The 23697-nt window shown below is 48.4% G+C and overlaps 1 protein-coding gene across 7 annotated transcripts in view; it reads left to right on the top strand.

Moving 5' to 3' along the window:
* LOC129384594 (uncharacterized) overlaps positions 1-1823 on the top strand; it is a 165419-nt gene extending 163596 nt beyond the window's left edge. For all 7 annotated transcript variants that reach the window (XM_055070148.2, XM_055070144.2, XM_055070143.2 and 4 more), the window contains one exon: positions 1691-1823. In XM_055070148.2, the coding sequence (XP_054926123.1) occupies positions 1691-1717 (27 nt within the window). In that variant the 3' untranslated portion in view covers positions 1718-1823. The remainder of the gene's footprint in view (positions 1-1690) is intronic.
* Positions 1824-23697: the final 21874 nt, after the last annotated feature.

Here is a 23697-nt window from a genome sequence, read left to right as displayed (position 1 = left end):
TTTATTTCATCCTGAGGAGCTACTGTCAGGACCTCCTAACGGGAGGCCATTGTAGCCGCTGGCCGCGCCCACGTAAAGGACAGAACGCCGTGACGCTCCGCTCTTTCCTGGGCCCTCTGGATAGCCTGGGCTTGCTTTCAGAGTACCGTGCTTCTGATGGCCTCCTCCCATTCGGCCTCGCTGGAGAGGAAGTCGTTAGGCAACGCGGGACATCGCCAGAGCATGTGAGCCATTGAGCAAAAGGTTTCAGTGCAGTCGGGATAACTAGGGTCCACGTCCGAGTACATCCTACTGAGGAGTCCCCGCGACGGGAAAGATCCCGTCTGCAGCATTCTAAGTGCAGCTGACTGACCTCTACTGAGCTTCGGGTGAGGCAGAGGATAAATTCTCCGACCAAGTTGGTAATGTTTAGTAATTTCATGAAATGTGAGGAGTGGATCGTTCTGCTGAGTCCCTTCCTGCCCCTCCGAGGCCTCCAGACCGTCGCGGCGCGTGAGTTCTCGCGCATGGTCGTGGGCAAGCGGTCGTGGGCAAGTGGTCGTGGCAAGCGGTCGTGGGCAGGCGCACGGTCATGGGGACGAACGTTCTCGAGGAAATCCATGACCACGCATGCAAATTTTATTTGGCGCGTGCCCTGGAAAGCAATTTCCGGAAAACATTGTCGTGCCACTTTTTTCTCACAATTACGTGGCTGTAAAGAAAATATAAAATATTAATAACAGAATCCCAAGGAGAAATGTACAGAAACGAGTTTGGGGGCAAGAATGTGTAGCTTCTTTAGTATATATTAACTGAAGCTAAGCTGAGACAACGACTAGCATTCAGCTCGTTTAGGAGACAGTACTCACTTTACGCCTATTTTCCTAACGATACGCGGAAAAGCCTTCGAGATGCCTGTAATGTACGTCGCAGTGCTACGAGGAAACGGTGCCTCAAGTTAGTAGCCCGCAGTAAATTAGCACAATCTAATTAAGTGCACACGCATACTCACATGCATAATCGATCGACGTCAGTAAACACGTTTTATAAATTTTCGTGGCAAGATTGTCCGCAAAGTTGCCATATTTCTTCGGGAAAGTCCGGCTAATTTATATGGTTGAAGAGGTGGTAGCTACAGGGAAACAGAAACGCTGGCCGACTACAACAAGGCAGATAACAAATATGCAGTAAACATAAAATGTGGTAAAATATGCAGGTGGCGTTTGTGTACCTTTTTGTATGCAAAATGATGCAATAACGTGTTTGTGGCTGAGTACTGGAAGGATTGTGTTAAAGGGGTTGTGCTCCCACATGAACATATCAGATATATTGCCGATATGTTACCGGGTTTTTATCGCCAAGCTGGCTACGGGTGCCGCCGATTTCATTACGTGTGGAAATCGACCAAAAATGCACCTTTCTGTACTATTTCTATTAGAAAGGCCGCACATACTTTATTGTTCTAGGTGAATAGGTTTCGCTTGGCAACCAGTGCGATATTGATATGAAACAGCGCCATGGGCACCGCGATGAAAGCATGCATTGCTACATGGAAGTATGCCTGTCTGGGTATTATTCTAGAAACGATCCAAGCATTGATTCATACCTGCAATGGCGCAACGCCCTGAGACCTAATCGCGAAGCCAGGTCATTGGTGCCATGGCGTTAGTCACATAATTCTAGCCAATGATCCAGGTGTTCTTTGTTGCAGGACTGCTTTACTCACCTGTACGAGTAACAAGGATGCACGAGCCTCAAGCCATCACCAGATGTTGCCACAACCAGAGCGAACAAAGCAACTTTGAGACAACGTTAGGAATACAATAAATGATTTAGTGACCAGATTTGTTCTGCAGAGGTAACTACCATAACGGCGATTGTAGCAGTACACAGGTGGGTCTGACTAGTAGGCCAGACGACATTGAAAGTTTCTGGTCGGCCCTCCGCGCTGTGTAGCAGCTACAGGCGGCGCGCTAGTAGTCTTCTTTATTTAAAGTGAAGCTTTCTGTGACTACCAGCTGGTGCACGTAATGAGGGTGATACTTACTACAAGTGGTAAGGTAGGTACGCGTCAGCAGCTGAGCGAGGGCGGAAAAGACAAGTCGCGCCGAATACCAACTGGCGGCACAGAGGCCATAGGCAGGCTGCATCTGGTGCGACTGCATCACGTGCGCGGATCCATTTTATGCAACTCCCTCGGGACAGAAGAAACCAAGTTGGAAGTTTAATCCACACAACGTTATGAATGTGCGTGTGGAGTGGAGAAAGACTTGCTTTTCTGAAAGGCATGTTGGCGCAGGGTGTTGCGGGAAGAGTGATAGTGGATGAGTGCCTGGAGATTTGTAACTTGCCGCTTCTGCCTGTATTAAAAGAACAGTTAGGCGGGCGATGGTGCAGATTCATAGTCTCATTTGCGCAGCGCCACAGTATTGGGACAAATAGACAACACACAAGGCGTGTGCTGTCGTGTCTCGGTTATCAGCAGTGCTCCGATTTTCTGCTCCGAAATTTCTCCGAGAATGAAGCTTGGTTCTGGAACTGAGTTCTAAACCATACAGGTATTTACAGCGCTGTGGTAATAACGTAACACCGAATTGACAAGATACAAAAGAGAAACACGCAACAAATTAACATAGCAGCGTCAAGGCTTTAATGACGCTGTTGTTCGAGAACGCTGCTTTATGATCCGGATGGGAGCGCAGTTACGTGGTATTGTCCATATTTCGCGGGGTATATATATCAAACGGAAAAATTAGTACGCAATTAGTATGTCGCTGGAAATACCGCAGTTAGACGTCCTTTGGCTGTGCCTTGATATGCCTCATTTACACTTTGATAATTAGGATTGCAGCTCTCGATTTAGATAACTACAATTACCTAATTACATATCAGTAACAAAAAGTTACTGCCAGCTACTCCACTGTACTGTAAACACTATGCCCTAGGTTTTCTTCCAGTAACGCACTGCTATTTCTTTCAATCTTGGTGCGTGATAGTCAATTGGGACATCATGTATATACTTATGACATCTGCATGCAACTGTGTTTCCATCCCTAATAAATGTTGTAAAATGTTAATGTTTTTTTCATGAGTCGTTAGCATTGCTTACTGAAAAGAAAAGCAGTACTGAGGCACACAATATTCAAGTGCGTTTCACACAACATCGATAAAAGACCCTACAAAAGGAGTCACTAAAGTGTTTAGGTTTTCTTCATGGTCAAAAAAGCGCACAGAGCAAGCTGAAGCAAGACGAACATACAACAACATATTCATTCTTTACGCATAGGCTATCCATACCTTTAGAAATAAATTTTAATGACCTACCTTCATCTCTTTTAAAAATATTATCAACTTTGTCCTGTGTGTATATGTAAATACAATGTGCAGTGCAGTGTGCTTACAGTGGAAATTTGAAACAATGTTAAAGGGAGAAAATACGGATGACGCAGCCGCCCCTAGGTGCTTCTAATGCGCGTGCCCCCCTATTGTCCGCATTTTTGCGAAATAAAGCGAAAGTATGAATTAAAAGCCGTGCAAGTCCGCGCCAACAATGATCCAGTAAGCTATTAGCCCCCGTAAAATTTCAAGTGACAAGGTCTAGGCAAGTCCAAAGAAGCCTGAAATGACGTGGGGGACAAAGCTTTGGTAATGGCACTTTAGGTGTGAGGAGGGGGGGGGGGGGGCGCTCGGAAAGCTCCGGAGGGGCCTTGGGCCCCGGAGCCCACCCGTAGTCGGCGCCTATGGACCCGGACATGTACAGGTCTGTAAGAGTCTAAGAGGAACGCGTTTCAGCCTATTCAACTTGGGGGAGGGGGTGGAAAGACCCTTCTAGACATGCAGAAGAATTTTGTAACCGCGTTGTGAGTAGCGGGAGCGCCCCTGTGGCCGTAGGAGGGATGGGAGCTTCTGCGTGAGCCAGAAGACAAGATCCCCCGCCTCACAAGAAATCAGACAGGGAGCAATCGGTATCGTGGCAGGAGCTACAAATTCATATCTATGTAAACACATTTCAAATATGATACATCCAACCGCATATACAGACATTTATCACTGGTGTCGTCAGAAACCGACGGTAAAACATAGAATATGGGGATGCCACAATGTGAAGCCAGTAGTCATCATACACAAAGCGCCGCCAGCGCAATGGGAAGCTGCGCTATCGAGCTACGAACCGGACGAACAGATTTGGCAGTTTGAACGCGCCAGAGGGGGCATTAAGGCCGCGAGTGTTCTGCACTAAGAACCTAGCACAGGCGTTCTGCAGAAACCCACCTCTGTAACAAATAGTATCTTCACTCTCTCTCTCTCTCTCTCTATATATATATATATATATATATATATATATATATATATATATATATATATATATATATATATATATATGTGGTGGCCAAACGGGGCGTTGCATCAATGACCGCATGCGCGAGCACTTAAACAAATTTCAAAAACGGGCAAAAGATAGTCAATTGTCACTGCATTGCAATGACTGCGGCTGCAAGCCATCTTTCGAAGGTGTAACCTACCTGTCAAAATATCGTGATGACCGCGCACGCCTTATATCCGAAGCCTACCACATTCACGTTAGTGGTGAAGCATGTGTAAGCCTTCCGTCCATTTCTCTTCTTCCGAAGGAGATTGCCTTCCTATCACATTAATTGCAATTCCCTCTGCGCACGCCCAATTCTGTAGAATCTGTGGTTTCAGATAGCGGCGAAGCATATATATGCTGACTGAAAGAATAAAGACACTTTGGTTGTTAGTCAGCGCTGTTGTCTGTGTCCCCTCACTCGTCCCGTCGCTTTGCGCTGTTTTTATTGCTCGTAATCATGAACCAACCAGCCCAAATGCGTACTCTTTTGGAGTCCCAAGCGTTGCATTGACGAATTGTGAAGCACTCTCTGCGGAGAATGTGCGGCAGAAATAAATTAGATGCTGGATTCTTTTGTTCTCGCCGCATGCTGAGGAGGCCTAGGATAGATGCAGGCTTTTGCTGTAAATCGTGGATGCTGTACAGAAGCAGCCGATCCGGAGGTGCAGCTGGAGAGACCACTCTTGCCTTGTGAGGACGCGAACAAGAAGTGGATGGCGAGGGCGACAGATGACGACACGCTGTTAGATGCCGGTGTAAAGTGTGCTTTTTAGAGTCGAAGGCCGTTACAGCGGTGCTTACTGGTTTAGTGGCGCGGTGTGCTGCCTTTGCCAGTGTGTCAACCTCCTCACTGCATTAGACGCTGACGTGAAGAGCTGCCACTGCAGCGACAGCTGCAAGCCACTCGAAACAAGGGCGCGAAGCTTTTCCGCCAGCAGGCCAACGCCAAGGCCCGCGGTCTCCGGTCGATAAAAAGTGAGGAGCACTGTTCGCAAGTCGCAGAGGATTACAACTGGAGAATCTGTCGTGCTCTCCGCAAGTAGGTCTGCAGCCAGGTGGAGGCCAGTCGCCTCAGCAGACTCAGCAGCTTGCTGGGACAGGCAGCCGCTACACTCCCGAGCACTGAAGTGTGGGGATCATGCCACCAGATGTCGTTGAAGTAGCCCAGCAGTTGGTCGTCCTCTGTGTGAGCCATGTTCCGTAGCACTTGGAATGTGATACCATTAGACTACCCTGCACTGCGTTGCTTTGTGCGGCCAAGAGGAGCCAAAAGCTCGTGACAAGTGATCGCCGGGTCTGCTCCGTTGTCCAGGAAGGTTGGTGGCTCAGCAGGTCGCAGAAAGCTCTGGTTTGGAGTCTGCTCTGTTCCAGCAGTGCAACAAGAGTTCGTCTTGAACAACTGAAGAGATGCCTTAACACCAACCCCCAAGGTGATCACGACGGCCAAAATTGGTTGGCGTATCGTGGGACCTTGCAGGAACAATCGTAGAAGTTGCCATGTCTTCAAACCGTGGCGAGCACCCGAGATTCCGACGCCTCAGGTGGGCCTGGCGTCGGCCCACGGCGTCTATCTGCACGAAGTCAGTCGAGTGCTGCCGGGCCACCTGCCTGTTTGAACCGCCGCTTAGTCCGCAGAGTGCGGTGCTCTGCTTAGCGTAGATTATGCCGCCGTAGGTCCGGTAGGAGCTGGACTGGCTGTATCGTCACCTGGAAGGTGGCCGCCATTGCACTGCCTTGAATAGCTCGCGGAAAGTACCCGATGAAATTGTTCGCGAGGATCGATCTCCCAGTGGATAAACATGCAGTACCTTGGCCTGGGGAATCGAGCCGACGAGGGCGTCAGCAGGAGTGGAAGGAGCCATGGCCCACGTGTAAGGACAGCGTTCTGTTGTAATCCTGAGGTCGATGGCTGTTCTTACGATGCTGGTGCCCCTGCGCACGTAAGTGCCCTCTCCGGTTTTTCGAATGACAAGGCAGGCCTGAAGTGTAGCGGCTACCAGAGCGTTGCCGCGGGTGTTGCAGCTGCGGCTACCCCAGGCTGCATGATGCACATTGAAGTCACCGCAGAGCATGCTCTCTTGACTTAAGAGGCAGACAGCGAAAACAGGCAGCGACCGTCCCAGCAGTGGCAAGCGCGCACATAGACGCTCGCCACAGGAGTGTCCGTCGATCCGAGCAGCACGGTCCCCTCATAGCACTCCATTGGTCCGCTGCTCAGGTCAGCAACTGACATCTCGGCGTGAGCAGCGCACGTATACCGCACAGCGTGGGGCAGCTTGCGGTTGACTGGTGTCAAGGCAGGGGGCCACAGAGCAGGAGGCCAGGGAGCACATTGTGACACTGGAGTACCCGATATAGTGGAGGAGTCGGAGCACCTCAGCCGGCACACCAACCTGCCGCAGGGCGAGTACGTCGTAATCGCCTCGCAGGAGACGCTCCGCGAGGTCACCTTGCCATCACCGCAACGAGTGTGCGCTCCAGTGCAGCACCTTCGGGCTGCGGCGGCAGTTCCCCTGGTGGTTAGCTGTGGTGTCTACCCTGTTTGCCCGGCCACCTGCCGCAATAGGAGATGTATAGTGGGTTGTTCTGCTGTAGGAGGGCAGCCAATGACTGTTCGAACAGCTTCAAGCTCTAAATACCTTCCCGAAGCGATGCCATTGTAGCTGACGCATCTGCAGGCGAATCGCTCGCGGCAGCAGATGGAGTCGTCACTGCCAGGATAGAAGAAACGGCCTCGACTGTTGTCGGATGCCGAGGACGGGCAGTAGACCTACTTTCCATGGTTCGCGCCGCTGACACTGAGGCCTAAGACCGGTATTCAAGAACCAACCTTGTCTTAACGCTAAAAGGCACCCGTTTTGAGGCTAAGGAAAATATAAGGTTGAGAAAAAGGCAAGGCCTTCTTCAGAAACGTGCCTGTTAGAATGAAAAGGCACCGACATGAAATGTGGCGTTATCATAACAAATGAGCATGCGAGCGAGGGTATAAACATTTTTTAAGCGTAAATTGTTATTTTGTCAAAAACAAAGAGATTTTCATTGTGCAATATGATAAATATAGAATAGTCACAGATTTGCCCGAAACCCGGAGCATCGATGGCGGCATCAAATTTGTGGACGTCTATAAAGCGTAAGGATAATAGGTTTATCGGCCGTATAGACTTGTCAACATAGGCATACTAACTAAATGAACAAGCATGATGGGACGTGCGCACAAGCAAGCCTGAGCACATCTGTCTCGATGACCGAGGAAACTCGCTGTCAAAACGCCAAAGTGCCCCTGCACCCTTCTTGAAATTCTACTCATGATTAAAAAAATATTCAGTAATTCATTCGAAAACGCTGCTGTGGGGAAACGCGGCAGCAGAAGCAAGCGAAGTTACATTCGCACTGTCTATCTCTGCAACGCAGAGTGTGCGCTCAGAACACACAGCACACACAAAATTATAAACCGCCGACGTGCTTAGGCCCGGCCTCCAACACAGATCGCTGTCAATGTAGGGCTGCGTGACCGCGCGCAGCCGCCACGTGGGCAGTTGAAGCCTGAGCGGAATGCCGCGACCCTCTTTCCTCTCCCCCCGGTGCCTCAGAACGATGGATGCCTCGCGCACAACGGAAGACGGCGCGCTTCCTCCCTGCTTTCGTCTTTTTCAAGCGGGCGAGATTGAGCCGCGATCGTCGCCTCCCCTCACACGCCTTCACTCGCACATACATTGTAGGGCGCGCTGCGACTGTGTTATCGCCCTTGGACCTTATAGGGAACCGCACGGCAATGCCGACGGCTGAAATTCGCTTGAAGCGTCTATATAATTGCTATCGCAATAAAAGCAATGCGCATTACTACGCGCCGTGAGAAATGTACGTAGTCTGAAAACTGCGAGTTGTAGCTGTCATGCATCTTTCCTCTGGCAGCACGTGTAGCCGTGTGTTTTTTTGTCATTTTCGTTTATGCCATAGGGTCTCCTACAATAATTACAAGCGGAAACTTTCACGCTTCGATCGTTCACGCACCATGGAAATACGTGGATTTCTCTCATCTTCGTACCTGTGGCTTCAGACGCTCTTGTTGCTTTATTTATTGCGATTTATCTGTGCTCATTGTCGTAAATTTCAAAGTGACATATTCTTTTCTTAAGCCCGTATTCACAAACCATCTTATCTTAACGTTCAAAGGGGCCGTTTCATAAAGCTAAGGAAAGTATAAGCTTGAGAAAGAGACAAGGCGTAAAGCTGGATGGAAGCCTGGTGATTGCGTCTCCTTTATCTTGCAGGTCACATCGCAGGACGTGGCGGTACCAGATACAGTGCTCCAGCGGGTATTTTTCGCCTGGTGAAAGATACTCATTCCAACGCCGATAACATGCAAGTGACACTGACGTAACTTCAGCCGTCATGTTTGGATAGCACGGGAACGCCAACGGGGCCATTGATCGCCGTGGTCCCGGAAGCCTCAGCCCACACCGTGGCTCGGGCTTCTTGTCGACTGAGAGGACTGGGGGCAGCAGCCACCACGTCGCTAGCTAACGCTCCTCCTGCGAGCGCGCACACCGCGGTTTGTTTGCGGGGTGAGGACCCCCCCGCCCCTTGCTGGGAAGCAATGAGAAACTCGTGAAGTACTCTTCACAGAAACGCGTGAAGAACAGCAACGACGACAGCCACTGACACGTCTTTTCGCTTTTTGTTGCAGATACTGATTACTATTGCCGCATGGAATGAATCATGAGGTGCTGTCTCTGTACAGCTGTTCCAGTCCACACTGATATACACCGCCAGCACAAGTTGCCAGGCGTCACTACTCGATGGCTAACTTCTGTTCCACGCATCGCATCGTTACCTGGAGCACCGCCTCGAGCCCACTTGGACATGGCCATCGCCATCGACAGATATATCGCCAGCGCCATTTATAAGCAGCTGGCTATGCTCACGCCCGTTCAGCGGGTATGAAAGAACAGCAACGATGCAAGCCCCTGACACGTCTTTTCGCTTTTTGTTGCAGATACTGATCACTATTGCCACATGGAATGAATCATCTGGTGCTGCCTCTACAGCTGTTGCAGTCCGCACCGACGGACACCGCCAGACCAAGTTGACAGTCGTCACTACGGGATGGCCAACTTCAGTTCCACGCATCGCATCGTTTCCTGGAGCACCACCTCGAGCTCACTTGGACATGGCCACCGGCATCGACAGATGCATCCCTGGCGCGCTTTATAAGCAGCTATCCGATTAAAGCCTACTTCCCAACTGAAGATCAAGGGAAAGGCATTATCCGACAAATTCCTCTGCACCACACCCAACAGCACATTCAGGAGAATCTGTCCGACAGCGGTAGGAATTCCGACATAGTGGGGTTCCGCCCTCTAGGCGAGTCCGAAACCGTCCTGCTAGTCTTCAGGACACAGGAAGTTCCCCATTACGCCATGTAGGGCGGGGCATGGCACCGATGCAATTTATTCCGGTGCAGAGTGCAAGCCGGCTTGATTGGCTACTAGACCGGGCATCGCGAAGACGTCTGTCCGAATAAAGGAACGACCAAGAAGTGCAGAGAATGCGGAACACCCGACACGACAGACGGGCACGAGTGCACGCCACGTAGCCTATCGTGCGGCAAGCGACACGTCACGGGAAGCCGGGGGTGCCGGAAGAAGTTTGAGACTCCTTTCATCATCCACCTGCGCTGACGCCAGCGCGGCGAGTGGCGCGCACGAGAGCGGGAGGAGCAGCTGCAATCACCGCTGCCGAAGGACGATAGTCACCGCAGCCGGCCGAAGTAGAGGCGCTCGTTGTCAGTCTCCTTCGCGAACGGGGGGTCAACCGGCAGCGGCGCCGGAAGACGTCGGTCAACGAGCCGGGGCCGGAGCCGGAGCCGCTGCAGTCGGTCACGATCATGGAGCACCCCGAGGCAGCAGCCGGGGGGCCAAGGCAACCGTGGAGGCCGGGGCCGGCGGCGGCGGCGGCGGCGGCAGCAGCAGCAGCAGCAGCAGAAGCAGCAGCGAAACCAACAAAGAGCCCAATCACAGGTGACGTCCCAAAGAAACTGGGCCAGCATAGGAGCGAGATGTATCCCGAAATAGTTGCACTTGACACTTGACGCTGTTAAGAGTCTACAGCAAACCATCAAAACATGCAGACAATGATCGCTCAACAGGATACAAAGCTCCTCGCTAACGAAAGAGGTAGCGTCCCACAACCAATGGACAAGGACCGACACCTTAGCACGGCAACCAACGCGCGATCAGTTCCCTCACCGACATCCGCGCTTATTAGCATGTGAAGAAAGTGAAGAGTCCGATAGGGACGCCCAGGGTCCAACGAACAATCGCAAAGCCAGCCTCATTCACAGGACTCTACAGCCCCAATTGAGGACGAAGACCTAATGAAACGCGTGGAGCAACACATTGAACGCGCGGTCAAGGCGGCTATGGACGCCATCCTCCTTGCGACGTTTGAACGCTTCCAGCAGTTCGAGAACCACATGACGGCATTCGAACAAAACCACAACACGCTGGCCTTACAAGTCGCACAAATCGCACAATAGATCCCAAATTAGCGCCCGTCCAGCCGCTCCGGCTGGACGGGCGCTCGTAATCGCATCGTAATCGTAATCGTAATTACGCTTTCTCGTAATCAATGAAAGCTATATATAATGGTTGGAATATAACCAACCATTATATATAGCTTTCATTGATTACGAGAAAGCGTTTGATTCAGTCGAAACCTCAGCAGTCATGGAGGCATTGCGGAATCAGGGTGTAGACGAGCCGTATGTAAATATACTGAAAGATATCTATAGCGGCTCCACAGTCACTGTACTCCTCCATAAAGAAAGCAACAAAATCCCAATAAAGAAAGGCGTCAGGCAGGGAGATACGATCTCTCCAATGCTATTCGCAGCGTGTTTACAGGAGGTATTCAGGGACCTGGATTGGGAAGAATTGGGGATAAGAGTTAATGGAGAATACCTTAGTAACTTGCGCTTCGCTGATGATATGTTGGCAGGCCTATTATGTATTAGTGTTAGCGGAATTCTGTGTCAATAAAGTATTATTAGTATTAGTATTATTAGTATATTGCCTTGCTTAGTAACTCAGGGGACCAACTGCAATGCATGCTCACTGATCTGGAGAGGCAGAGCAGAAGGGTGGGACTAAAAATGAATTTGCAGAAAACTAAAGTAATGTTTAACAGTCTCGGAAGGGAACAGCAGTTTACGATAGGTAGCGAGGCACTGGAAGTGGTAAGAGAATACATCTACTTAGGACAGGTAGTGACTGCTGATCCAGATCATGAGAGTGAAATAATCAGAAGAATAAGAATGGGCTGGGGTGCGTTTGGCAGGCATTCGCAGATCATGAACAGCATGTTGCCATTATCCCTCAAGAGAAAAGTGCATAACAGCTGTGTCTTACCAGTACTCACGTACGGGGCAGAAACCTGGAGGCTTACGAAAAGGGTTCCGCTTAAATTGAGGACGACGCAACGAGCTATGGAAAGAAGAATGATAGGTGTAACGTTAAGGGATAAGAAAAGAGCACATTGGGTGAGGGAACAAACGCGCGTTAATGACAACTTAGTTGAAATCAAGAAAAAGAAATGGGCATGGGCAGGACATGTAATGAGGAGGGAAAATAACCGATGGTCATTAAGGGTTACGGAATGGATTCCGAGGGAAGGGAAGCGTAGCAGGTGGCGACAGAAAGTTAGGTGGGCAGATGAGATTAGGAAGTTTGGAGGGTCAACATGGCCACAATTAGTACATGACCGGGGTAGTTGGAGAAGTATGGGAGAGGTCTTTGCCCTGCAGTGGGCGTAATCAGGCTGATGATGATGATGATGAGCCGGAGCGGACTCTCCCTCACTCCGCGTTCGTCCCTCAGGCGGCACCCGTGAGTGCAGCGACGGTCCTCCGCCCTTCCCACCTTAACCTGGCCGTCCACACACTCCCGAACGATCAACATGGTTGTCACAACCAATAACACCAATCATGTTTGGCAGTGGAACTGCCACGGATTTAAAAAATGGCTGTGGCTTAGCTAAGGTTAAGCCCAGGATGCGAAGCATACTAGCCTTTATTTTAGTTGTTGAACCACTGTTTAGCCTGGTGAACTGCTGTTGCTTGGCTATATTTGGTTCGGCTAGTAGAAGAAAGAACTCATGCGTTACTCTGCTTCGCCTTCAAGAGTGGAACGCGACAGCGTTCCCGTCGACCCGCCAAGGGGTGTAAGACAATGGGCTACGGCGCAGCGACTACGCGCCCCGCATTGAACGCGGTGAGCGTCGAGCAACGCAGCGTTCGGCGCGGCAACGAAATGTGCGCCTGAGCAAGCGACGCACGCCTGAGCCTTAGAGACAGCTCGTTTCTAAGGCAACACCGCATTCACTAGAGGCGCTTTTGTACCGCTTCGAAGCATCGTACTCGTGGCTCAGTGGTAGCGTCTCCGTCTCACACTCCGAAGACCCTGGTTCGATTCCCACCCAGCCCATCTTGCAAGAGTTGAGCCAAAGCCACCTAGAAAAAGCACAGCTGCTTATATACCGCCGCGACGCCGCGAGCGACGGCGCGAGTTGGAGCCCCGTTTCTCCTCTGTCGTGACGTCACGGTGTCACGTGGTATTGAAGGCGACACCGCCGCGCCTGAGGAGCTGGGTTGAGCTCCAGTAATATGCTTCGCATAAAAGAAGGCCAACCTTCACCAGTATGTTAATAAGACGGTACAGCAAGAATCCTACCAACCTGATATCATAGCGCTATAAGAAGCCAACATGGTAGCCGGCCTCTCTTTTACCGGGGTTTACACTGCCGTAACAGCTCCGTGAAAGTCACTACGCTCGTTGAGCGAGAACAGGTGGCGGCGATCCACGACATCGAAAATTCTCCCCCTCGCGCATCCCCCACGTTTTCGTGGAAATCCTCCCAACGCGCACGTGAGGTCCCAGCCTATTCGTCCTCAACGTATAGGTCGCTCCGCAAAAAGACCCGAAGCTCGATACGCCTTTCCGCTCAGCCCTCTAAATCAGCGACGACTGCCCCTGCTCATCGGTGGAGACTAACGCCGGTCACACTCTGTAGGGATACCTGAGCGACACCCGCAAGGGTAGACATATTGCAGAAGCCGCGCAAGGGTTGGGCCTCACGCTAATCAATGATACCACCGCCCGCGCCAGGATCGGCAGCCGAGGACAGGTACACACCGGCCCGCAACTCAAGACACCGGTACCTGCTGCCTACCACGGCCAAACGAACGCGTACATAGACGCAGACCTCACGTTCGCTGAGGTGTCGGCCGCCGCCTCCAAGCTGCGGACGAACTCCGCGCCGGATCCGGACCGCGTGACCAACAAGATCCTCAGCAACCTGGACGAGGCCGGAATGGGGTAGCTCACGGAAATAATGAACGAATGCTGCAAGACGGGAGCCATCCCGGCAGAGTGCAAGACGTCCACGATCGTCGTTATACCCAAACAAGGCAAACCGCTCAATGCGGACAACCTCAGGTCGATTTCACTCACATCATGCGTCGGCAAACTGCTGAAGCACGTGGTCCTGGACCGTCTCAATGAACACGTAAAGGACGGGGATGAGTTCCCCAACTCCATGTTTGCTTTCAGGCCACACCGCTCCATCCAAGATGTACTCCTTCAGTCAAAAAGGCAGGTGATGCAACCCGAAAGTCCGGTGGACGCTTGCCGGTTCCGGTGCCTGCTGGGCCTCGACCTGAAGGCCTTCGACAATGTCGCCCATGCAGTGGTGCTATAGGGCCTGACCCAAATGGGGGTCGGAAACCGAGCATACCAATGCGTCCGAAACTTTCTCACCGACCGGAAGTGCCGGATGAAAGTCGGTGAACATGAAACTGACATTATATAGCTGGGGAGCCGAGGCACACCGGAGGGATCATTCATCTCCCCTTTCCCTTTACCGCGGCGGTGTGCGGGCTCACAGACCTGCTGTGCTCTATCCCCGGGCTTCACCACAGCCTCTAGGCAGACGACGTGACGTTATAGGCGGCGGCAGATGATCCACTAACTCTGACATCATGCAACGCGGCATCAACGTCGTACAGGCTTATGTGGAGTGACTTTGAACTTAAGGTCGGAGGACTTACTAGCCGGAGCGCCTCAGTATCAAGATATTGGGGCTAGACTTTCAGAACGCGCTCCGCTGCGGGCTCGTGTTAAAGAAACTCCAGAGGGCAACCAATTACACAATACAGCTCATTCGCCGGGTGGCTAATCCGCACCTACGGCATGGGTGAGGGCGAGCTGCTTCGACTTGTGTAGGCATACATTACCAGCAGAACCATGTGCTCGACACCATATTTCAAACTGGCCGCCACGGACTTAACTAATTTAAACACAATGATCAGAAGAACCACAAAGGCAGCCCTATATAGGCCTTCCGGACCACACGGCCACCGCAAGGCAAGAGGCCTTAGGCATGCAAAACACGATCGAGGAGCTCTTAGACGCTCACCACACAGCACAAGTCTGTCGTCTCTCGCTAACCCCGGCTGGCCGCACAGTCTTCCGGAAGCTCAGTCTCGAGGCCATCCCCGAGGTTACAGAGTACATGACAATTCAGCAAAAGGTCAGGGGGCATATTTATGCCCCGCCTCCACCACGCAACATGGACCCCGAGTCGCATCAAGGCCGTCGACTGGCCCGTAGTGAAGCCATTTGGCGAGGCTACGGCTCGCAAGATGGAGTGGTATACACAGACGCAGCGAAACACCCTCGCGGTGACCTCATGACCGCGGTGGTAGCGGATGACAACGCAGGATTGATAGAACAGGCAACCATCATGGCTGGCCGAGTGGTGGAAGCGGAGGAAACCACGAATGCCATGGCCATGCTGCATGCGGAAGCGAATGCCGTCATCAGCGATAGCAAGCAGGCCATCGGCAATTTCGTCCGTCGTAGAATTTCCAAACAGGCGTATCGTGTCCTCACGCGGTTTCCCCCAAGCGACTTGAAAACCTTCGTGTGGACCCCCACTCACGCCGCTGTGCCTGGTAACGTGTCGGCTCACGGTTTGGATCGAGATCTCGCGCGCCGAGACTCGTCCGCGGATGCGGACAGCGTGAACGAGGAGGAGACACGTGAGGAACGCTGCGAGGCTTATCGCGAAATAGTCCATAGGCCTCGCTTGAGGCGTCGCGCGTTCCCACTACCGACCAAGCAACTCGATAAAACGCAAGAGTCGCGTTTAGGCGAATTTAGACAAACACATACCCACACCCAAAGTACATTAACAAAATCACAGGGGCAAGGAAAACGACCTATGTAGGCTGTGTTCACAAACAGGGACACTCACACGCATAAGGTGGGAATGTACATCACTCCCGTTTTCTCATCCCCCCATCAGCAGCGAAACTGACTGGACAAAATGGCTCTGTTCCGGGAACGTCGACCACCAGCTTGAACTGGTGGACTGGGCGGAGAAGGACAAGCAGGCCCAGGGACTTGAGCCCGATCCGTCAGCCACCTCCCCTTTGCCCTTCGCCTTTTCAATAAAGTTTACCACCATCACCATAAGCAGTTGGCAGTGCTCGCGCCCGTTCAGTGGTCATGAAAGAACAGCAACGATGCAAGGCCCTGACACGTCTTTTCGCTTTCTGCTCCAGATACTGATTATTATTACCGCATGGAATGAATCATCCGGTGCTGCCTCTGTACAGCTGTTCCAGTCCGCACCGATGGAGACCACCAGCACAAGTTGCCAGGCGTCACTATACTGGATGGCCAACTTCAGTTCCACGCGTCGCATGGTTTCCTGGAGGACCACCTTGATCTCACTTGAACATGGCCATCGGCCTCAACAGCAGCGCGCTTTATAAGCAGCTCACAGTGCCCGCTCCAAGGCAAATGTACCTGGTAGTGAAGCTTGCATAGAAACCTATACGTTCAAAACATGGCAGTTCATTGGCGCTCAATGGGGCTTAGCGCCATCTGTACGACAAAAGAACACTTCCGGCGGAAGAAAAGACAATGACTTCATATCCGTTAAAAACAGAAGTGACGTCATTTTATTCTCAAAGGCGAGAAATTTGTTTTCGTGGTCTGCAATTAAGCTGTATATTTAAATGCCCCGGCATTCGACTTAATGAGCGTTTCGAGCTTTAATCGCGGAAAGCGATGGAAGAAAGGTCAGCCGTAAGGGTGTCGGAATGGCACCCCTGAACACAACATACTTTTTCTGGAGGTCGACGAAAGCTTTATGTGTAGAGTGCTAGTACTATCGTCGGGCGCCGAGCCCTTTGGCCTGCGTAGTCGCAAGAAGACAACTAAGGCAAGCAATTATCTGACGGTCGTAACTCACTACTTTTCACTAAACACTTTGACAAACGATGAATCTACCCTTGTCACCAAATTCAGACAAACGTCGACACGCAAAAGAGCACAATGTGTTAGGGAGGCTTATTATAACAGTTGAAGTTTACGCGCCTTTCAGAACACTTGAAGAGCTACATTGCTTTGCAAGCGATAGCGCCGCCATGCTCTCTTATGATTGGCGCTAAAAGGTATTTATTGATAATGATAAAATAAAATAGAGTTGTGTTTTCTTTATTGGTCAGGCATATATAAAATTACTAAGGAATTTTATTTTCGTTGAATGAATGTAGCTGCGTCTCGCTGTAAGTAAAAAACCGCTTTTTTTCCTTTCCCAATGTTTGTTCCCTCTAAACATAGTCGCGCTTCAATCGCTCCTCCCATAAGCACCCTTTCTGATGTCGGTGACAAATTGTTGTGAACCGCTTTTCGTCCAAGGCTTCGCGACTTATTTGGATCGACCTTGCCTGTTCAGTGGGCATGGAAGAACAGCAATGATGCAAGCCCCTGAAACACCTTTTTGCTGCAGGTGGGTTCAGCTATACTCAACTTCACTCCGAAAAAATTAATAACGCTTTTTTGCCGTCATTTAAATGCCTACAAGTGTTATCTTGCTTTGCTTGCGAATGTATTAATGAGGGTAAAATGTTATTTCTGTCTGGTGATGTAGAGCTCAATCCCGACCCTATTCCCCCTAAAGGCAAAACTCGGAAACAATATCAGAGCTGTCATTGCTGCTAATGGTACTGCATGTCAAGGTTCATGCGAAACATGAGGAAGTCATGACTTCTCTTAACGAGGTCAGGAATACCCCTACTACTGCTCGGGCTTCAATATTACTCTTAAGTGATTTCAACTTTCCTAAATTTTATTGCTCCGACTCTTGCCCCATTGTTACTGAATCATCATCCGAAAGCGCAGCCTTCTTAAGATTATGCCCAGATTTTAATCTCACACAGCTCGTTTCACAACCAACTAAAATTGGCCCGCCATCAGCTAGCACACTTGATTTAGTTCTCACAAATGCTCCAGGTATTATTAAGTCGCTCAGTCTGTTTCCTGGTCTAAATGACCACTCGTTCATTTTTTATAAGAGCCTCTGTCACACAGAAAACAGTGCCCCTAAAACAATACACGACTACAAGAAAGCAGATTATCCCTCAATTATTCGAGAACTTGAATTGTTTTAGGACATTTGTAAGCCTGTTTTTTTGTACTGTAGAACAGAACTTGAATCTTTTAAAAAACAAATTAGTATCAATGATGAATAAATATGTATGAAGACGTATAATTTTCAAAACACAGCGCTAGCCTTGGTTTACCACATTAAAAAGACTGCTAAACAACAATAAAAGATAGTTTCATCTAGCAGGACGCATTAACTGCCCGGCACGTTGGCGCACGTAGAGTGATAGCCTTAAAACTCATCGCACCGCTATCAGAAAGGCCAGACACGTTTTTTGTAATGACACACTCTCTTCCCTCTTGACCACCAATGCATCAATATTTTCTAATAGCGTTAAACCCAGAAAAAAGAACGTGATACCAACTACAAATTTCAATAACGAAGCTATACGCAGAGAAGGCTGTTGCCATGTGTTAAATGAAGTGTTCCTGAAATTATTTTGTTTCAGTTTGAGTTAACTGATGCGATTGAACTCTAGGAGGTTCAAAGTCAAAGACTGGTGAGGGACCTCGAACAATAAATACATACAAAAAGTACGCCTAATGTGGTTAACAGCAGTGGCAACCCTATGAAATAAAAGGTATTACCGAAATAAAGTCAAGTCATGGTAATAACAATAAAGTATAAACACAAAATGCAGATCCTGGGAATAATATTCCAAATAGAGAAGCGTAAAATAAACAAAACAATCACTTTCCCAACAAGTGGTGACGAAGTTTCCTCTTAAATAAAAGAATTAGAGGAGACGATTTAATGGAAGGCGCTAGTAAATTCCATATTGATGTTCGCAAATATTCACAGTAAGTTTGCCGTAGTTAGTCCTTGGTTTCAGTAGAAGGTAGGTATTATGGTGTGAAAATCGAGTGGCAGTGAAATTTGGGGTTTAGTCGTTTGTTATCAACGAAATTGGTAATTGCCCTCGAGAAAATTTACACGTCTGGGCGCCCTAGAGAACATTTATTTAAATCCCCTACTGACAAACTATTGTATGTGCGCAGTAATGGCAAGGCACTAGATGAAAAATGGCTGTAAGTGATTATTCTCAAAGCTTGGTTTTGTGTGTGCTGCAGGGACGCCAAGTGAGTTAGGTATGTATTGCCCCAAGAAGAAATGCAGTAACAGATGTGCCTGTGAAGAAATGCGTAGTAGAGTGAAATTTATATACGCACAGTAAAACAGGCGCGGACTTTGCTTAGTATTCTGATACCATATGTCGCTTTACGGTTTAATAAAGATATGTGAGTTGTAAATTTCAAATGATGATCAAGTTCAGCTCAAGAAATGTTGCATGATCAACAGCCTGAAGCGAGGTCGGACCAATGTTAATGCGTGGCTTCTCCTGTACACTTGTTTGTGGGGATTAGAAATTACAAATTTGCGATTTAGTAGCATTAATATTGAGCATATTATTTCTGCAGCAATTAACGATTATAGCCGCGTCAGCATTGAGGTAAGATATTAGCGATTCCAAACACGTGTTAGAAGAACAAATTGTTGTGTCCTCAGCATATAAAATACAACTAGAATGTTTAATGTATTCTTGAATGTCATCGTCGTACACGAGAAATAAAATTGGTCCTAGTATTGAGCCTTGTGGAACCCCTATGTTAGTTAGTTTGGTACGAGAATGAGCATCAGCTATAGAGACGACACGTTTTCGATCATGTAAATAACTGCGAATTAGGGAAAGTGCTGCACCACATACGCCAAGAGCGTTTAGTTCAAATGAATCGAAAGCTTTAGAAAAATCAATAACCAAGGTACCAGCCTATTTACCTGTGTCAATGGCTGTTTTAAGGTGGTCAGTTAAAGTAATGAGCGCTAATTTAGTTGAGTAACCAGATCGAATGCCAAATTGATTGAATGAAAAAATACTAAACTTTGCGAAATAGCTAGTTGAACGCACTACGAATAACTTTTCAATTACCTTGCTGAAAAATGATAAAATAGATATAGAGTGGTAGTTTAATAACGAATTTTCGCTACCCTTTTTGCAAACAGGAATACTTTTGGCTATCTTTGGGCTCCTAGGAAAAGCAGCCAGTTTTGAAAATTAGATCTATTATGTCTGAGAGTGTGTCACTGATAAGATGAGCTACAAGTTTTACATGAGACGGGTTAAAGTTATCTCAACCAGCTCCCTTGTTTTTTAAGCTCAGAATCGTCATGCGCACTTCTGGGGAAACTGCGTCGAGAAAAAAAAACTGTGTGGCAGACGATGATAAGCCTTGTCGATGTGAACTGAGCGACGTGGCTGCTCGGGGCAAAATGAATCGACAAAGGCGTTAGCAATGGCTTAAGGGTTATTAAGGGTTTCTTCACCAACTTGCCCGCCGTGGTTGCTTAGTGGCTATAGTGTTGCGCTGCTAAGCACGATGTCGTGGGATCGAATCCCGGCCACGGCGGCCGCATTTCGATGGAGGCGTAAACACCCGTCTACTTAGATTTAGGTTCACGTTTAAGAACCCCAGGTAGTCCAAATGTCCCTCACTATGGCGTGCCTCATAATCAGAAAGTGGTTTTGGCACGTAAAACCCCATAATTTGATTTTTTATTAAAATTTTCTTCACCAACTTGAATAGAAGTTAAGGAGGGGTTCGGCGATGTTCTATTTAAAAACTAATTAAAAATTTCACACTCTTTTTTAGAATCGTTGCAAGTCCGGTCAATTTCTTTTTCATAATACTGTTTTTAAGCGTTTTTAGGAAGCCTACTCAAAATATTCGAGTGGCACTTGTAACGAGTCAGCAGGGTCAAACTAAATGGATTCTTTCTTTTGTTTTTTATGAAGATTATCTTTTCTGCGCACGCATTTTAGAAGATTGTCAGTCATCCACAGAGAACGAGGTAACGCGAACCTTTTCTTATTCGTGGTTATTGTGGTTGATACGGAAGTAGCTTTAGAAATTAGATTACAAAACAATTCGAAGGCGATTTCTGGATTATTATGTGACGTAACCGGGTTCCCATTAACATCGGCGATTTTCCTAACAAATGAAGTTTTTTCGATATGTTTTCTTTTAACGTGAATATCCTGAATATTCATATTGTAATGTATACACGCGAATATTGGATAGCGATCAGTTAGTGAAACTTCAATGACACCAGATCCAGGAGTAATCATGAGGTTGGACAATGCGTGGTCAATTAGTTTATCCGAACCATTAACATTCCGCCGAGTAGGTACAGTTACAAGTGATTCGAGGCCACGTCCGTTCAAGGTATCTGTATAAGAAGTGTATGATGAACTGTGAACATCTAAAAGGTTAGTATTGATGTCACCCATAATAACGATCTTTCTACTTTCTAGCGATAGCGTGTGCAAAACATGGTTTAGTTCTAAACATAAATCATTAATGGATGACAAAGGCGAACGATAAATAGAACCAACCCCTAAATTTTTGGCGTCAATATCGAAGTGAAACCTGGCTCAGCGAAACCGATACCAACTTGTACTCTTTTTCATCCTATGCACCAGAATACTGTCACCGGAGTGACAGCATTCATGTCGGCGCAGCTGTTTTTATTTCATCAGACTGACAATATTCCAGGATTCGGGACTTAAAAATAAATGATGGAAATGGCGAATCAGTGTGGATTCAGCTGAATGCATCATTCAGCTCAATCCACACTTATTCGCATTTCTGATGAAATGAAAACAGCTGCACTGCCATGACTGCTGTCACTCCGGTGACAGTATTCTGGTGTATAAAATGAAAAAGAGTACAAGTTGTTATCGGCTTCGCTGAGCCAGGTTTCACTTACACATATGATCGAGAAGTGGTGTTGAAACGATGATAGGAAATTATAAATGTCATCGAAATGTTTCCGTTAGCTGCGTGCCTTAAAATGTACGAGGGATCCGCAAGGAGGTTTCAGATAAGAATCTAGTTCGGACGGTGTGAAGTATGAAGCCATATGGGGCCTGTTGAGGACGGATTGACATAATTATGAACGTGATTCAGGCTAAGAGATGTGGTGAACTCAGCTGTGTTCGAACTTGCGTGCATTGATACGGCAATTCTTAGTCCAGAGGAAGCGTCATCCTCTTTCTGTCAGGTGTAATGTGTTCGTTAATGAAGATTGCCTCCGCGTTCTCTCCAGCGAAACCAAGACTGCCGATATACATCCTGGCCTTGCGAGGCTTTGCCAGAAAAAATGTTTTTTTAGCGCGAGATCAAAACCTCTCAATAAAATTTTGATGACCTGATTTAGTGGGCACACGATGCGCTATCTCGATGTCGACCGCAGCAAGAGAGCATGCCACCTCATCGGCAATGGCAGTTACAATAGGAATGCAGCCTTCATCCTTTGTAAATGGTGTTCTTTCGATCTCAACATCGTAGATTCCGCAATATTGTTCCAGCTCGGCTAGCCTTTTTTAAGGGCTTCATTTTCCGATTTCAGAGCCTTGTTTGATGCCGATAACTTAGCTTGCAGATACGCGTGTTCTCGACAATTTCATTTATCATTGTCAGACTGCCATCCATGCCAGAAACATGGGTACGCAAGGTGCTGTTATCCAGTCCAGCTTCCTGCAGCTTCCCTTTCACGTCGGAAACAAGTTTCTCGACCAGTTTTTGTAATCTATCTTGAAATTGCGCCTTGATATTATCGAGTCGCTTGGGCAACTCAGCATTGGTAGGCATAACGGAAGGGCAACTTGAAAAACGATAAAGTAAGAAACGCCAATACAACAGCAGCAGCAGTTGCGGTCACAAATACTCTTATGCTATCTCCAGAGGAAATAAGTAGCAACCTGTGAAACGTGGAAGAATGGTTTAGAAAGCGCACGCTTGGACCGCAACCGCTGCCGCTTTGATGCCGGTGTCCATCCGGCGGAAGCTTTTAAGGCCAGAGATGTTCTGGCGCAGGCGCTCTGTACGCGATCCCGTCGCCACGTAGCGGAGCTTGGGCACACCTGAAGGAGCAGCGTTCACACTCACGTGCCGTATGGCGCAGTAAACAGCTTCGCCAACATATGATAGCCCAGGGCCATAGAATTTCTGTGAAACGTGGAAGAATGGTTTAGCAAGCGCACACTTGGACCGCAACCGCTGCCGCTTTGATCAGAGTGCCTTGATTTTGTACCACCACCACTTCAAGATTTCGTATTTGTTCCCATGGATCCTGTAATCATCAATTTTTCAGGCATTGCCAAGTTAATTCGCGATTTGAAATTTTCATTCAGCTGGGGTGTTGATAACATCAACTCAAAGATTAAAAACATACTGTAGCATAGTCATCTATCGTTCTGTCGCAGCATTTGAGACAGTCTCTACAGTGCTCTTAAATTCCAGACAATTGGAAAGCGGGGAAAGTGGTTCCTGTTTTTAAATCTGGCAAGTCCACGTCACCTCTCAATTAGAGACCTATTTCTTTAACAAGCATACCCTGTTACCTTCTCGAACACGTCATTAATTCTCATCTTATGTCATTTTTGGCAAACAACTCTTTCTTTAGCGAATCTCAGCACGGCTTTTGTAGGCACTATTCCTGCGATACGCAGCTTTTATCGTTTACCAATAGCATAGCATCAGTTTTAGACAAAGGCTCAGTTGTTGGCAGCGTCTTTCTAGACTTTGCCAAATTGTCTGATAAAGTAAACTACCAATTACTTCTTCACAACATGAGCATTCTCAATATTCACCCTAATATCTTAAAATCGATCGAGTGTTAGTGTCTATAATCGCTCACAATACGTAATGACCAGTGACTGTGAATCGAATTTTCGCAAAGTAAGTCCAGGCGTTCCGCAAGGGTCCTTTTTGGGTCCTCTGCTTTTCTTACTCTATATAAATGACCTTCCTGACACTGTTACTTCCAATATAACG

Source organism: Dermacentor andersoni, chromosome 5 (assembly GCF_023375885.2).
Source record: "Dermacentor andersoni chromosome 5, qqDerAnde1_hic_scaffold, whole genome shotgun sequence".
NCBI classification, from domain to species: domain Eukaryota; kingdom Metazoa; phylum Arthropoda; class Arachnida; order Ixodida; family Ixodidae; genus Dermacentor; species Dermacentor andersoni.
The sequence above is the reverse complement of the archived record's forward strand: the minus strand, read 5'-3'. Positions and strand labels throughout refer to the sequence as shown.